At 39.5% G+C, this 14,118-nt stretch overlaps 1 protein-coding gene across 1 annotated transcript in view; it reads left to right on the top strand.

The window, feature by feature from the left end:
* The window catches only part of CAV1 (caveolin 1), a 58,483-nt gene extending 53,401 nt beyond the window's left edge, over nt 1-5,082 (top strand). Inside the window, exon 4 of the mRNA XM_055590310.1 lies at nt 5,043-5,082. Coding sequence (XP_055446285.1) covers nt 5,043-5,067 — 25 coding nt within the window. The 3' untranslated portion in view covers nt 5,068-5,082. The remainder of the gene's footprint in view (nt 1-5,042) is intronic.
* Nucleotides 5,083-14,118: the final 9,036 nt, after the last annotated feature.

Below are 14,118 nucleotides of genomic sequence, written 5' to 3'. Positions count from 1 at the left end.
TTGGTTTCCAGGAAAGACTGACACCAGAGCTGCGCAAGGAATATTTGTGGCATGAGGCACATGGGAGACTTAATTAGTTCTTGTATTAAAAAAAATATTAATGAATGGTTGAGTGGTCCACCCAAGTCTGGTCATTTCTAATTTCATAGTACCTGATTGAGGTTCTGTAGCAAAATAACAAAAAGAATTACCTACCTGATAACAAAATGCAGGCTTATAAATAATTCATTTAAGCAAGTATAACTAATACATTTTTCCCAAGGAAGTGGTAAACTCTTACTATCCCAAATAAAATCTCAAAATCTAGGTCTTGGTTCTGTCTCTTCTCATAAGGCAAAAAGCATGGAGTTGAATGAGAAAAGAGAAGGGCCTTTTTCTTTTTTAGTCAGAATAATTTTTATAAACTAGGAATTATGAAAGAGATCAGGACCTATACCATATATATATTATAAGGCTGTAAGGATTCAATGAGTTAATTAATATCAAAATCTCAACACAGTTCTTAAACATTATCTCTTAGCACCAATTATCTTCTTCTTGAGTTCTCAGTTTTGAACTTTCCATTTGTACTTTCCCACCTGCCAATACAGAAGAGACATAAGAGATTATGGTTCGATCCCTGGGTTGGGAAGATTCCCTGGAGGAGGGCATGGAAACCCATTCCAGTATTCTTGCTTGGAGAATTCCCATGGACAGAGGAGCCTGGAGGGCTACAGTCCATGGGATCTCAAAGAGTCAGACAAGGCTGAAGCGACTTAGCACAAGCACGCACCTTTCAAACACTTAAGCTTTTCCTCATCTTTTGTGTTCTTCTGTATCAAGTCGCTTTAGGCATGGCTCTTGCACTGCCTCTCACTCCAGGTTGTGCAGTTGGCACTCTGGCCAGGCTCACGCTTGCCTCCACTAAGGGCTATTGGACAGCACTGGAAGGTCCAATGCCAAAGAACACACCGACAGACTGAAGATAGTTACATGCAGGATTGCTCAGGACCAAGGAGTTTCCCAGGATATGGGGGTTGCACTGCTAAGACAGAGACAGTCTGGGCTACCCTGGGTGGTTGGTCACACTAGCTGGAGCATCTGGGAAATCAATGCAGGCAAGAGTTATTTTTAAGGAAGTCAATTGGCAGGAAGTCAGGATCTCAAAGTCAGGCTCCACTTCTGGGCAAGAATTAGGTTTAAGAAGAGAAGGGATGGAAAGAATAAAGCAAACCCCAGCCCTAGAGACACTAGGCCTATGCTTTTTAAGGAAAGCAAGAACCTAGTTAAAAAACTGAAATTCAGGAAGGCAATGTCATAAGGTCAAGGCCCAACTAGAGCATAGGTGGCATGAGTATTGTGCTATAAATGCTTAAATCTCAATTATTTCAACAAGGCTGAACTATCTCAGCCCCAAGCAAAACAAAGATGCCGATGCTGGGTGAAACAATCTACCCTGCACCATCCTCTTTTTTTTCTTTTTAACACTTTTAAAATTATGATAAAATACACATAAAAATTACTTTCTTCACCAGTTTTAAGTGTACAGTTCAATAACATTAAGCATATTCACATTGCCCTGCTTCCAATCTCTAGACTCTGTCACCCTAAAAACTGGAATTATGTACCCATTAAGCAACAATTCCTCATTTCCCCCGTCCCCAGCCCCCCACAATCACCGATTTACTTTCTGTTTCTATGAGCTTGACTACTCTAAATACTTCATTTCAATGGAATCAAACAGTATTTGTCTTTTTGTGACTGGCTTATTTCACTTAGTATAATGTCCTCAAGGTTCATCCATGTTATGGTATGTATCAGAATTTACTTCCTTTTTAAGGCTGAATAATATTCTATGGCACATACCAGATGTTGTTTATCCATTCATGTGTCAACGGACATTTGGATCACTTCCATCTTTTGTCTATTGTGAAAAATGCTACTATGAACATGAGTGTAAAAATATCTCTTCGAAACCCTGCTTTCAATTTTTTTGGATAAAAACCGGCACATGGAATTCCTTTGATCTCTTCTTAAGCTCTCAACCTGACCTCCACATCTCCTTAAGAATCTCTGTGGCTTTTCTCAGGGTGACAAGAGCTTGCTACCCTTCCCATGGAACAGCTCTGCCCTGTTACTGTTACCAAGGCTGTAGTTGCTCCCTCTGCTGTACTTTCAAACTCTTGGGACTGGAATGTTAATTTTTTCTGCATGCTCATCCATTCATTCATTTACTGAAGAAATATTGACTGTAAGGCTGAGACATGAAGACTGACAAGATAACACCCAGTGGAAAGTAGAGGGGAGAAGAGCATTAGAAGTCAAGCAAACATCATGTGTGAAGTCCAGCAAGCAAGCATCATGTGTGAAGACTTACACCTGATACATCTTTTCTCACCATCCCTGATTTTCTACTACTCTTCCACATCAGGGCACACCCTCTTTGGCTCCATACAGTCTGCCTCACCTAGTACCTTCCTAATCATTTGGCTAGGAAAGATTCCTTCTTGACCTTCCTTGGACCCTCACCACCAGCTGTAGCCACCTCATCACCTCCAGCAGCCTCATATCTGCTTATCTCCGACAAAACTCACAAAAGATGTTCTGAACGCATTGACTCCTGGAAACAATGATTCTTCCTTTCTGCTCTCCAGTGGACTGGGATAGGTTCTTTATCTTTCCCAAGTCTTCTTCTTTTTTTTTTTTTTTTTTTTAAAGGCAGGAAACAGAGCTTTTTTTTTTTTATTCTCCTTCCCATTTTCTTTTTTTTTTAATTTTATTTTATTTTTAAACTTCACAATATTGTATTAGTTTTGCCAAATATCGAAATGAATCCGCCACAGGTATACATGTGTTCCCCATCCTGAACCCTCCTCCCTCCTCCCTTCCCATACCATCCCTCTGGGTCGTCCCAGTGCACCAGCCCCAAACATCCAGTATCGTGCATCGAACCTGGACTGGCAACTCGTTTCATACATGATATTATACATGTTTCAATGACATTCTCCCAAGTCTTTTGAGATAGACAAGAACAGCCCCTAAGGCAAAGGTCCCCCTGGAAATTCCTGTCCCTTTAGGAGAAAACATTTCATTATCATTTCTCTCTCTTTTCAAATTTCCCTTTTATTAAATCATATTGAAATCCTATGTAAGCCAATTTTCAGTATTTAATATGAGTAACTCTTCCTACAATTACCTATGAATTGTGTCTTCAACAGATAGGGCATCGGGTGGTATGCTGGTGGTCACATTCAAAAGGAGAGCATCTTGATCTGGAATCACATCCTCTAGTCTGATCCTTTCTAAAAAAATCAAGAAAACTCCGAAAATGTGCTTATTAACTTTATCATTCCAGTTTTTATGGTTCTTTTAATTTAATAATAACTCTTGGTTTTTTATGTCAAAATTGTTTTCAAATAAAGTGAAACAAAAAGCAGGTATATGTTCCATTTATATTGGTCCTCAAGGGCAAAAAATGAATCAGGAGGTAGCTTAAAGCTAACTTTCAACTTCATTATGTGAAACTTCATCAAAATTTCCAAAATGCTTATTTTTAACAAGCTGCAATTAGGGTTTAAGAGGATGGTGTTCTGTGAATGTTAGTGCATAGACTGCCATCTACTGGGCATTTATGATTTAAAAAAACTAGCTAATCGGAGTAGGCAATGGCACCCCACTCCAGTACTCTTGCCTGGAAAATCCCATGGACAGAGAAGCCTGGTAGGCTGCAGTCCATGCTAAGGATCGGACACGACTGAGCGACTTCACTTTCACTTTTCACTTTCATGCATTGGAGAAGGAAATGGCAACCCACTCCAGTGTTCTTGCCTGGAGAATCCCAGGGACGGGGGAGCCTGGTGGGCTACCATCTATGGGGTCGCACAGCGTCGGACACGACTGAAGTGACTTAGCAGCAGTAGCAGCAGCAGCTAAACTGATCTAGGACCAAGGGATTTAATAACTTAAGCAGGATCTGTAAAAGAAAAATATGTCACAAATATTTTTAATTTAATAACAAAGGTAAGTATCTAAATGGCTGAATTGAATAAATAAGTAGAATACGCAATCACAGCAATATTCCATATGGAAATATTTGTTACTAAGGAGTTTTCATTTCCCACTCTGATGAAAATAGAATAGCAATGTTCACGCTAATAAAACGACTTTCAAAATGTGATAAGGCAGAGAGCAGAGATAACTCATATCATGCTTACTGTGGTAAAGTAAAAGTAGATGTGTGGAACTTCCCTTTTTTCCAAAATGATTGCAGAATAGGACATTCTGTCTAATCATACATTCTGAAAACATACATTATAAGTGTGTACACAGTCACAGAAATTTACAGAAGCTTACCATTTTCTAAGAAATTGAAATCAAATCACATTTACAATGCTGAATTTTTCATAAGTTCAACCTTCATTTCAGAAGCCAGTTCTGGGTTTTGCAGTGCTTTGTGATCATGCAAAAAATACATTTAGTTGAGCTTTGACCTGTTGTTACTCTAGATAAGGGCTAGACTGATTGGATGGCAGAAAAATAAAAGAGTTTTGCATTTTTAAATGCTCAAAGTACATACACATGGGAGTGACAAGGTGGGTTCTGAATATTTGGCATACAAATGGGAGTAGCAAGGTGGGGTTTTTGCACAGTAATTTTATAATAATAGGGAAATTTGGGATAGGGCAGACTTAGGAATGAGAAACATAAGACTCATTATAGATATTACAACCAATTTTTATAAGTCACTTATCATTTTTCTACTTATTTTGGAGCAAATCTTCCCATGTATATGTACCTTGTTAGAGAGGTCCTTTAAATAACAATATAGAAAGTTGCTCCCAGTCATCCTAAGTCTTAGAAAAATGTGCTTATGAGTGTATATATGTGTATGTGTTTGTAAATATGTATGTATAATATATGGGGCTTCCCAGGTGGCTTAGTGATAAAGAATCTGCCTGCCAATGCAGGAGATACTGAAGATGTGGGTTCGATCCCTGGGTTAGGAAGATACCCTGGAGGAGAAAATGGCAACCCTCTCCAGTATTCTTTTTTTTTTTTTCCAGTATTCTTGCCTGGGGAACCCCATGAACAGAGGAGCCTGCCTATCTGGTGGAAAAGAGTCAGACACGACTGAGCGATTGAACATGCACGTGTGTAATATGTATGTCTGTATGTATGGGTGTTTGTGTATTGTTTATGGGAGGAGTTGTTTATCCGGCAATAGAGGTTAAATTAAAATATGTTCTATGTTCTATGATGCCATAGAAATCAAGATATTATACACTAGTGAAAGAGTTAGATGAGTAGGTTAAATTTTAACTGCAAGAGCACAAGAGAAAGTATACCTAACGATAAATAATTTGGAATGAATAAAATGGGATGAAGTTTCTATTTAAAACCCTTTAGTATTTTCAGAGAAGAATTCAAGAAAGCTAAAATTTAATCAACATTTTTAAAAAACTGTCCATTTTTCTTTGCAGACGCTATAATAAAAAGAAAAGCATATGTTTCAATATCTCATGGGACTCCTGAGCTTTTTTTTAACCTGAACTTTCAAACACAAAAAATTAGCTTAGAAAAATAATTATAGGGGTTGGGCATTGAAATTCGTGCTTACTAATTGTTACAAAGTGTTCTCTGTTTTTGCATGTTTTCATCCTTGTTGTGAACCAGAAGAAAAGAAAAATCTTTGCTTTACCTTAATTCTATTAAATCAGACTTACATAGCTGAAACCATGAGAGAGAATTCAATAATGGAATCAATCCTAAAGCACTTGTATAATGAAATCTGCCCCCCCGACCCCCGCAAAAAAATGGGAGTGGTGAATATGAAATAACAAGAGTCACATATAGTCAATCAGCATACAAAACACCAATTTAAGTATATTGGTGAACATCACTTCAAATTTATCAAGAGTTCCCAATTTCCTACACTCTATAAATCTATATGGTCTAAGATGGCAACCACTAATCATACGTGACTATTTAAATTTAAATTAAACTTGTTATTTGTTGTTGTTTCATCACTAAGTCATGTCTGACTCTTTTGCAAACCCATGGGTTGTAGCCTGCCAGGCTCCTCTGTCCATTGGATTCTCCAGGCAATAACACTAGAATGGGTTATCATGCACTTCTCCAGAGGATCTTCCCAACCCAAAGACTGAACCCAAGCCTCCTGCATTGCAGGCAGATTCTTTACCCTTTGAACTACAAGGAAGATCTAAAAATACTGGAGCAGATTGCTATTTCCTTTTCCAGGAGGTCTTCCCGACCCAGTGATCAAACCTGTGTCTCCTGCAGTGGCAGGCAGATTCTTTACCAGTGAGCCACTTAAAATTAAAATTTAGTTCTTCAGTATCACTAGCTACATTTCAAGTTTCAAGTATTGGGTTGGCAAAAAAGTTCATAAGATAGTACAGAAAGACTCAAACTTTTAGGCCATCTCAATATTAAGCAAAGCAGATATAGATTAGACAGTGTTACTACAAATCATTAAAATTCTATCTTAGTTTTTGTTAAAACTTGTAACATCAGTTTTTTTTTAAGCAAAAGAATAACAATACTCCTCCAATTAACAACTGTTTTATTTACTAGTTTATTGGGTAGACATATTCCAAGCTTCAAAATGGAGTTGGCTGGCATACATATCCAATGCTTAAGATATCTTACAGGGTACTAGAGTTTGAAAGAGCCTAGAGATGGGCTGGAAGAAGCACAAGCTGGAATTAAGATTGCCGGGAGAAATATCAATAACCTCAGATATGCAGATGACGCCACCCTTATGGCAGAAAGTGAAGAGGAACTCAAAAGCCTCTTGATGAAAGTGAAAGTGGAGAGTGAAAAAGTTGGCTTAAAGCTCAACATTTAGAAAACGAAGATCATGGCATCTGGTCCCATCACTTCATGGGAAATAGATGGGGAAACAGTGGAAACAGTGTCAGACTTTATTTTGGGGGGCTCCAAAATCACTGCAGATAGTGATTGCAGCCATGAAATTAAAAGACGCTTACTCCTTGGAAGGAAAGTTATGACCAACCTAGACAGCATAGTCAATAGCAGAGACATTACTTTGCCAACAAAGTTTCATCTAGTCAAGGCTATGGTTTTTCCTGTGGTCATGTATGGATGTGAGAGTTGGACTGTGAAGAAGGCTGAGTGCCGAAGAATTGATGCTTTTGAACTGTAGTGTTGGAGAAGACTCTTGAGAGTCCCTTGGACTGCAAGGAGATCCAACCAGTCCATTTTGAAGATCAGCCCTGGGATTTCTTTGGAAGGAATGATGCTAAAGCTGAAACTCCAGTACTTTGGCCACCTCGTGCGAAGAGTTGACTCATTGGAAAAGACTCTGATGCTGGGAGGGATTGGGGGCAGGAGGAGAAGGGGACGACAGAGGATGAGACGGCTGGATGGCATCACTGACTCGATGGACATGAGTCTGAGTGAACTCCGGGAGTTGGTGATGGACAAGGAGGCCTGGCGTGCTGCGATTCTTGGGGTTGCAAAGAGTCGGACACGACTAAGCGACTGAACTGAACTGAACTGAGAAATACATAAGATCCATCCCTCTCATTTTACCAATGAGGTTATTCAGACAGATTTGAAGAGGAAAACAGTTTGCACAAGAACACAGGAGCTACAATGTTATGCAGCAGCCTGGAGAGGAAGGGAGTTTGGCAGAGCATGGACACATGTTTAAGTATGGCTGAGTCCCCTCTGCTGTTCAGCTGAAACTATCACAACATTGTTAATTGGCTATACATGCATGCTAAGTCGGTCGTGTCGACTCTTTAGGACCCCATGGACTGTACCCCACCAGGCTTCTATGCCCATGAGATTCTCCAGGTAAGAATACTCGAGTGGGTTGTCATGCCTTCCTCCAGGAGATCTTCCTGACCCAGGGACTGACACTGCATCTCTTACGTCTTCTGCTTTGGCAGACAGATTCTTTACCACTAGCACCACCTAGGAAGCCCGTCAATTGGCTATACCCCAACACAAAATTAAAAGTTAAAAAAAAAAAAAAAACAAACACAGGAGCTACCCAGCTTCATATCTAGAATCCAGCCTTCTGACTTCAAATCGCATTCTACAATTTGGATACCAAAGAGTAAGTTATATCTTTCCTGAGACTATATCATAACCTGAATAAATCTCACAAGGTATATAAAGAAATTAAATGAAATTTTTAAAATGGAGACACAATACACTTTGTATGGAAATATTCAGCAGTACTCAAAACTAACACTAGGTGTCATATCATTAGATTTGAAAAGCTAAACCTGATGAACACAGTAATATATTTGATCAAAAATTATCTGTCTTCCAAAACTCACTACAGAATTATATATATTGCATGGTAAAGTAGCTTTGCTTGACTTGGTTGTCCCTACAGATTGGGCCAATATAATCAGTCAGTCCCTACCTCTGATTTGTATTCTTAGAAGAGAATAGTATTTACTAAATTGATTTTTGTTAACTATTTGGGAACATCTTTAATTGTTCTCTGCATTTGAGAAGAAACAAGAATATCTAATGCTTCTTAACTGTAAAGAGACTTAGGGTGGCATAATAATTCACCTTTATATTGTGTGCTTAATATTGAAAGGTAACATAGCTCCAGGGCAAGCATAGAAAGTCTCTCTTTTAGATGATTTACAGAAACAGATACAAATATAAGTCAATAAATAGAGCTCTAACCCCAGCTGGCAAAAGACAAGATAGCAGGTTGAAGACCAGGGATACTAGGGAAGGATGAGGAAGGAGACAATCCATGGCAAAGCAGATTAGAATGTGGGCTTAACATGCAAGGCATGTGGCAGAAAAGGTTATGAGTCCAAAGCCAGTTCAGGGACTGAAGGGCAGAGTGAAGAGGGAAACCTGGCAAGAGAAGGAAACAGGAAGGAGTGTAGGTAGAGATAAGAGGTACAATCTAGCCAGCCATGACTCTGCTCCTCCCTCTGAAGATGAGAACTTGATATAAGGGAAATTAGGGGACAAAGTCAAGGAACGAAGCAATAGAATTAGAAAACCTTGAAAGGAAAATGAACCAATGAACTCACTGTAATTCTGGGGGAAATGTGAAGAGTGAGAGTAAAGAAATCAGAGTTCAGATCACAAGAGAAATTCAGATGAAAATATTAAAACCAAAATATGGGCACGTGATATCACTTTAGCATTTGAGAACAGGAATTCCACAATCCGTGATAAAGTTAACTTGACTTGGTAAGTTTTACAGCAGATAATGCCATGCATGCTCCTGTTTTCTGATGTATGGACACTCTGGAAACATCAGGGGTACCTCAAGCATATCACTCTAGATGCCTAGACTTATGCCTGACAGTCTATGATCCTATGACCCTAATGATCCTCCTAGGAGAGTTTTCAGATACTACAGGAAACAGGTCTTGCACCTGAAAAAAACAAGTGGACAAAGTTTGCCCTTGGGGAGTTATCCTTTTAAAGCCCTCTCACCTTTTTTAGGAGCCCATCCAAAAGTCTGTGGATCATTTGAAACTGTCTTTCCATAGCCCCTACTGCACACATTACAACATTCCACCAAATCTTATTCCCTTAGGGTATCGAGTTTCTAGTCTAACAAAGAAAAAGAAAGGTAATATGCTACTATTAGGTCTGAGGTTTATAACATGTAAACTTATGACTACACATTGGGCTAGCCCTGCATTACAAGAGAAAAACCACAATTACATTGAGAACACTTACAAAGTTAGGAAACTCATTGTTTCCTATATGCATTTCTTCTTGTATTTATAGGAATCAGATTTCCAGTGTTCTCAGACTGATCCCTTTGGCTTTGCATTTTAAAGACAATCTTACAAAACTGGAGGAAACCCTGCTGTTTTCTGTCTGTATTCTTAGATCTAGGAAAATTAAAATAATGGCTAAAAGAATGCAGTCATAGTGTGAGTAAAAAGGATTATCTTCCCAGAGGCTTTTAAATCCCATGGAGTTACAGGGTGCCACAGAGAAGCCTTAGAGCCTTTTACTGGGGAAGGACATACCCTGGCAAGAAGGGAAGATCAGTGGGTATGGCTTATGGCCCCATTCCCCTAGCTTTATTCTTCATTTATCTGTTTTATGGACTGAAGTTCACATTAAAAAAAATTTTTTTAACAGTTCTACAGGTAAATGTTTAACAGCCAACTTTCCAGAGAGTGCAAAAAACCCTGATCTTTAGTGTTTTTCCATTTTTCATGCTGTAAGTACTCCCAGTATGGCCAATTTCAAGCTGCCAACGTGAAGGCTCTGAATGCAAACTTGGGAAGAAATGCACACAGTCAGCTTGCACAAGCTGGTATGAGTCAGTTCCAATACACTTCTATATACCTCATTAATAAATGGATCAGAATTGGAACTCAGAACCACCACAATAAAGCACAATACCATTACACATTCCAATAATCTTGGGCTAAAATTACTCAGATCAATGTCTAAATCTCATATGTAAAAATTTGAATTTGGACCATCTTTGTCATGGTGATTCAAACATTTCACAAGTAAACAAACGTTTAATTAGGCAAGTAAATGTTAGAATCATGTATTTAGGATTTTCAGCTTCAATAGGAGCTTGGAGTTTGTTAGCCCAATAACACTTACTAAGCCTAAATCCCTACTGTAATTGATTTTTTCAGCTTATGAGTAAATCCTCCCAATGACAGAAAATTTACTACCTCTCAGATTACCCATTCCATCTTTAGTTATGAAACACCTTTTCTTAAGTAAACTGAATATTTATCACCTTGAAGCTTTATCCATTTGTCATCATCAAGCATAAGGAGCCAAGCAGAATAAGTAAAATTAAACATTCACATTAACAGTCTCTTGCCTGGAACACTAACATGCCTATGAGTTTTCTCTTTCCAGTTCAAGAACCCTTGATTTCTTTTAATTTTAAGCCCTATAGGACTTCCCCAGTAGCTCAGCTGGTAAAGAATCCGCCTGCAATGCAGGAGACCCCAGTTCAATTCCTGGGTTGGGAAGATCCACTGGAGAAAGGGTAGGCTACCCATTCCAGTATACTGGCCTGGAGAATTCCATGGACAGAGGAGACTGGCAGGCTACAGACCATGGGGTCGCAGAGTCAGACATGACTAAGCAACTAAACTACCACCACCTCCATCTGCATGAATAAGTCAGCAATTTGCACTATATCAGGGTAGTTGCATTTGGTCAGGAGTTAGAACAAATGCCAGAAGATGAATGCCCACTAGCCTCAATTTCATGCTACATAACAAATCTGGTCCAAGGGTAGGGTGACTAGAGAAAGCTCTAAAACAACTCAAGGGTTTCAAATAGAGAATTCAAAAATCTGAGTGGATTTTGTATCATTATGAGGCACTAGGCTCTGGAGTGGAGCTGCTTTAAGTTCAAGAAAACCCTTGAGTGCAGAGGTTGAGACCAGGTTAACTCTGAGGCTAGTCTGAGCTCTTAGGTTTAAGCACTTTCATCACAGGGAGCCCTTTAGTTCCTGGTCACCCAATAAATACTGATTATGGCATATGCTGAGAACTTGGGTGCTCCTTGTGGGATACCTAATTGTTTCCCTGGAGTTAGTAATACTTTACCAACCAATGAAAACAAGATAAAACCCTTAAACTTAACTTCTAAATTTATCTAGTTCCTCCAAGGTGGAAGTTGAGTGATGAACATAAAGGCAGAGAAGGCCTTAAATGGACACACTCCAAAATTTACAGGAGGTGACCTTGTTCCTGGATAAAGGAAGGAAGTGAGTATGGCCTCTTGTGTTCAGGGAGATTTGGGGAAATTCAGTCTAGGAAATGTGGACAGTCCCAAAGAAATCCTTGTCAAGGACAGTGTCACTCAGGAAAGGTAGAGAGGAATACATTTGAAATTCCCCGGGAAGTTGGAACTATAAAATGACCATGTATTTTTGTTGAGTGTGTAGTAAAGGGAAGATAAAAGGAATATTTAGAAAAGGGGTGGAAATACCATTTTATTCAGTTTTTATCATTTTATTTTAATGTTAGTAAACTTACAAAATAATCAGTTTTGAATCATTTTTCTAATGAAAAACTAAGTCTCAGAAAGGTAAAAGAGTGATCCAGATTTGTTTGACCCCCAAATTAATGCTTTCTTCCCATAAAAAAGAAGAGAGGATAATGGGAAAGAAAAAATGTTAACTGAGTTCCTCAGGCCAGTTCAGTTGCTCAGTCGTGTCCAAATCTCTGTGATCCCATGGGCTGTAGCATGCCAGGCTTCCCTGTCCATCACCAACTCCCAGGGCCTACTCAAACTCATGTCCATCATGTCAGTGACGCCATCCAACCATCTCATCTTCTGTTGTCCCCTTTTCCTCCCGCCTTCGATCTTTCCGAGCATTAGGGTCTTTCCCAATGAGTTGGTTCTTCACATCAGGTGGCCAAAGTATTGGAGTTTCAGCTTCATCATCAGTCCTTCCAATGAATATTCAGGACTGATTTCCTTTAGGATTGACTAATGTAAACCAATTACTATGCTAGGCACTTTACACATGTATTTATTTTTATTATATACTCTTTACATCAACAGATATAGTTGGCATTTTTGTTCTGCTTTACATTTGTAACTGTGGTCTCCTGTGTAAGTTTGAGAGTCTGACAGCACATTAATCCCCTCCTGTCCCTTTTCACTCACCCCCAGACTCTCTCCCCTGATATGCTCAAGGTTTCTGGTCAGTAGCTAAAATAGTCAAAGGCCCAGACCTATTGATGTCTCTCAGACTACAACTCAAAGAGCCATCTTTAGGCTGGGGAATCTTATAAGTGACATGAGAAGCACATTGCTCCAGAGTAAACCAGGGCTCCTGGTGCTGCCTCAAAAATGAGAGGCCACTGAACCAAGTAGGCAGACCAAGGGCTTCTCCTCCACCCCTAGAGGGCATTATTCTTGTTTTGTCCATGGTTGTATTGCCACTGCAGGATGCTCCACATCCCTAAGCTCTGTCAAGGAAGAACAAAAGATATTTGTCCTCCTCGCCTTTAGTACAAAGTACTACAGGTACTGAGACTCCAAGCGAAACCACCTCGGGCTCAACCTTGCAGCCCTTTCAAGTGGTTCACAGAGAAATCTCGCCAAAGCTAAAGTAAGTTTCCCTTCACTTCCCTGAAACACTGATCATGACCTGCCCAGTAGTCCTCTCTTTCTACACCCATTATTATTTTATTTTAGGAGTTGTATCACATATTCCCATCCCTGGGCCTTGCTCAAGGAAACCCTGGTCCACTGTGATAGAGTTCCTGACTCGAATCACAGAAAAATTGGAATTGAGTGGGGACAGGGCACAGGCAGTAAGTTATCCTGGTCCCTTCTCTTTCTGGAGTCTTCTGTGCTCCTTATGCAAAATTACAAACTGAGCTACTCTATTCCCAAATAGTCATTTTTCATCTCACAGGAGATGAAAAAAAGTTGGCCTACCATATTGTCAGATTCTACAAACATAGATGAAAAAAACTGAAGTTATAACAAAGAAAGAAAAAAGGAAGGAGAAAGAAAAAAGCATACCCAAGTCCTTTCAGCTAGTTAGTAGAGATTCAAACCTGTGTCTGATTCCACAGTAACATGTGCCTCAAAGAAAACAATTCTCCAAGATTCAAAATTCAATGTGTACCATTCATGCTTGTGGTACTCACCCTGGGAACCCAGCCACCATGCCATGAGAAGCTTAAGCCAATGGAGAGGCCACTGGTAGGTACTGTAATCCAAGGTCCCAGCTGAGGCTAGCCTTTCAGTCTTCCAGCCCCCCTGCCATTCCAGTCACCCTCAGATATTTGAGTCTTCCCAGGAAAGGCTCCAGACACCAAAGAATAAAGAATCCATCTCTGCTTGTGCCTTATGAATTACTAACCACCATAGAATCAGTGAGAACAGTAAGATAGCTGCTGCTTCACCCCCAACCCCAAAGTTTGGCGAGATTTATTATGCAGCAAAAGGTAACTGGGAAAATCATCAGAAGGACTAAGAGATCAAAGGCCTTAAAAAGTAAGGTTTTAGATCATCCTAAACAAACAGCATCAAAATGCTGGAAAGTGCATTCTGTCACATAAGTTATCCAAGCACAAATCTCTCCATTATAACTTTTGGCTGAGGGACTCAATATGCACATTACTAGGTATTGTTAACTAA

This window comes from Bubalus kerabau, chromosome 8, assembly GCF_029407905.1.
Source record: "Bubalus kerabau isolate K-KA32 ecotype Philippines breed swamp buffalo chromosome 8, PCC_UOA_SB_1v2, whole genome shotgun sequence".
NCBI classification, from domain to species: domain Eukaryota; kingdom Metazoa; phylum Chordata; class Mammalia; order Artiodactyla; family Bovidae; genus Bubalus; species Bubalus kerabau.
Note: the sequence above shows the minus strand (reverse complement) of the source record. Positions and strands in the feature narration are given on the sequence as shown.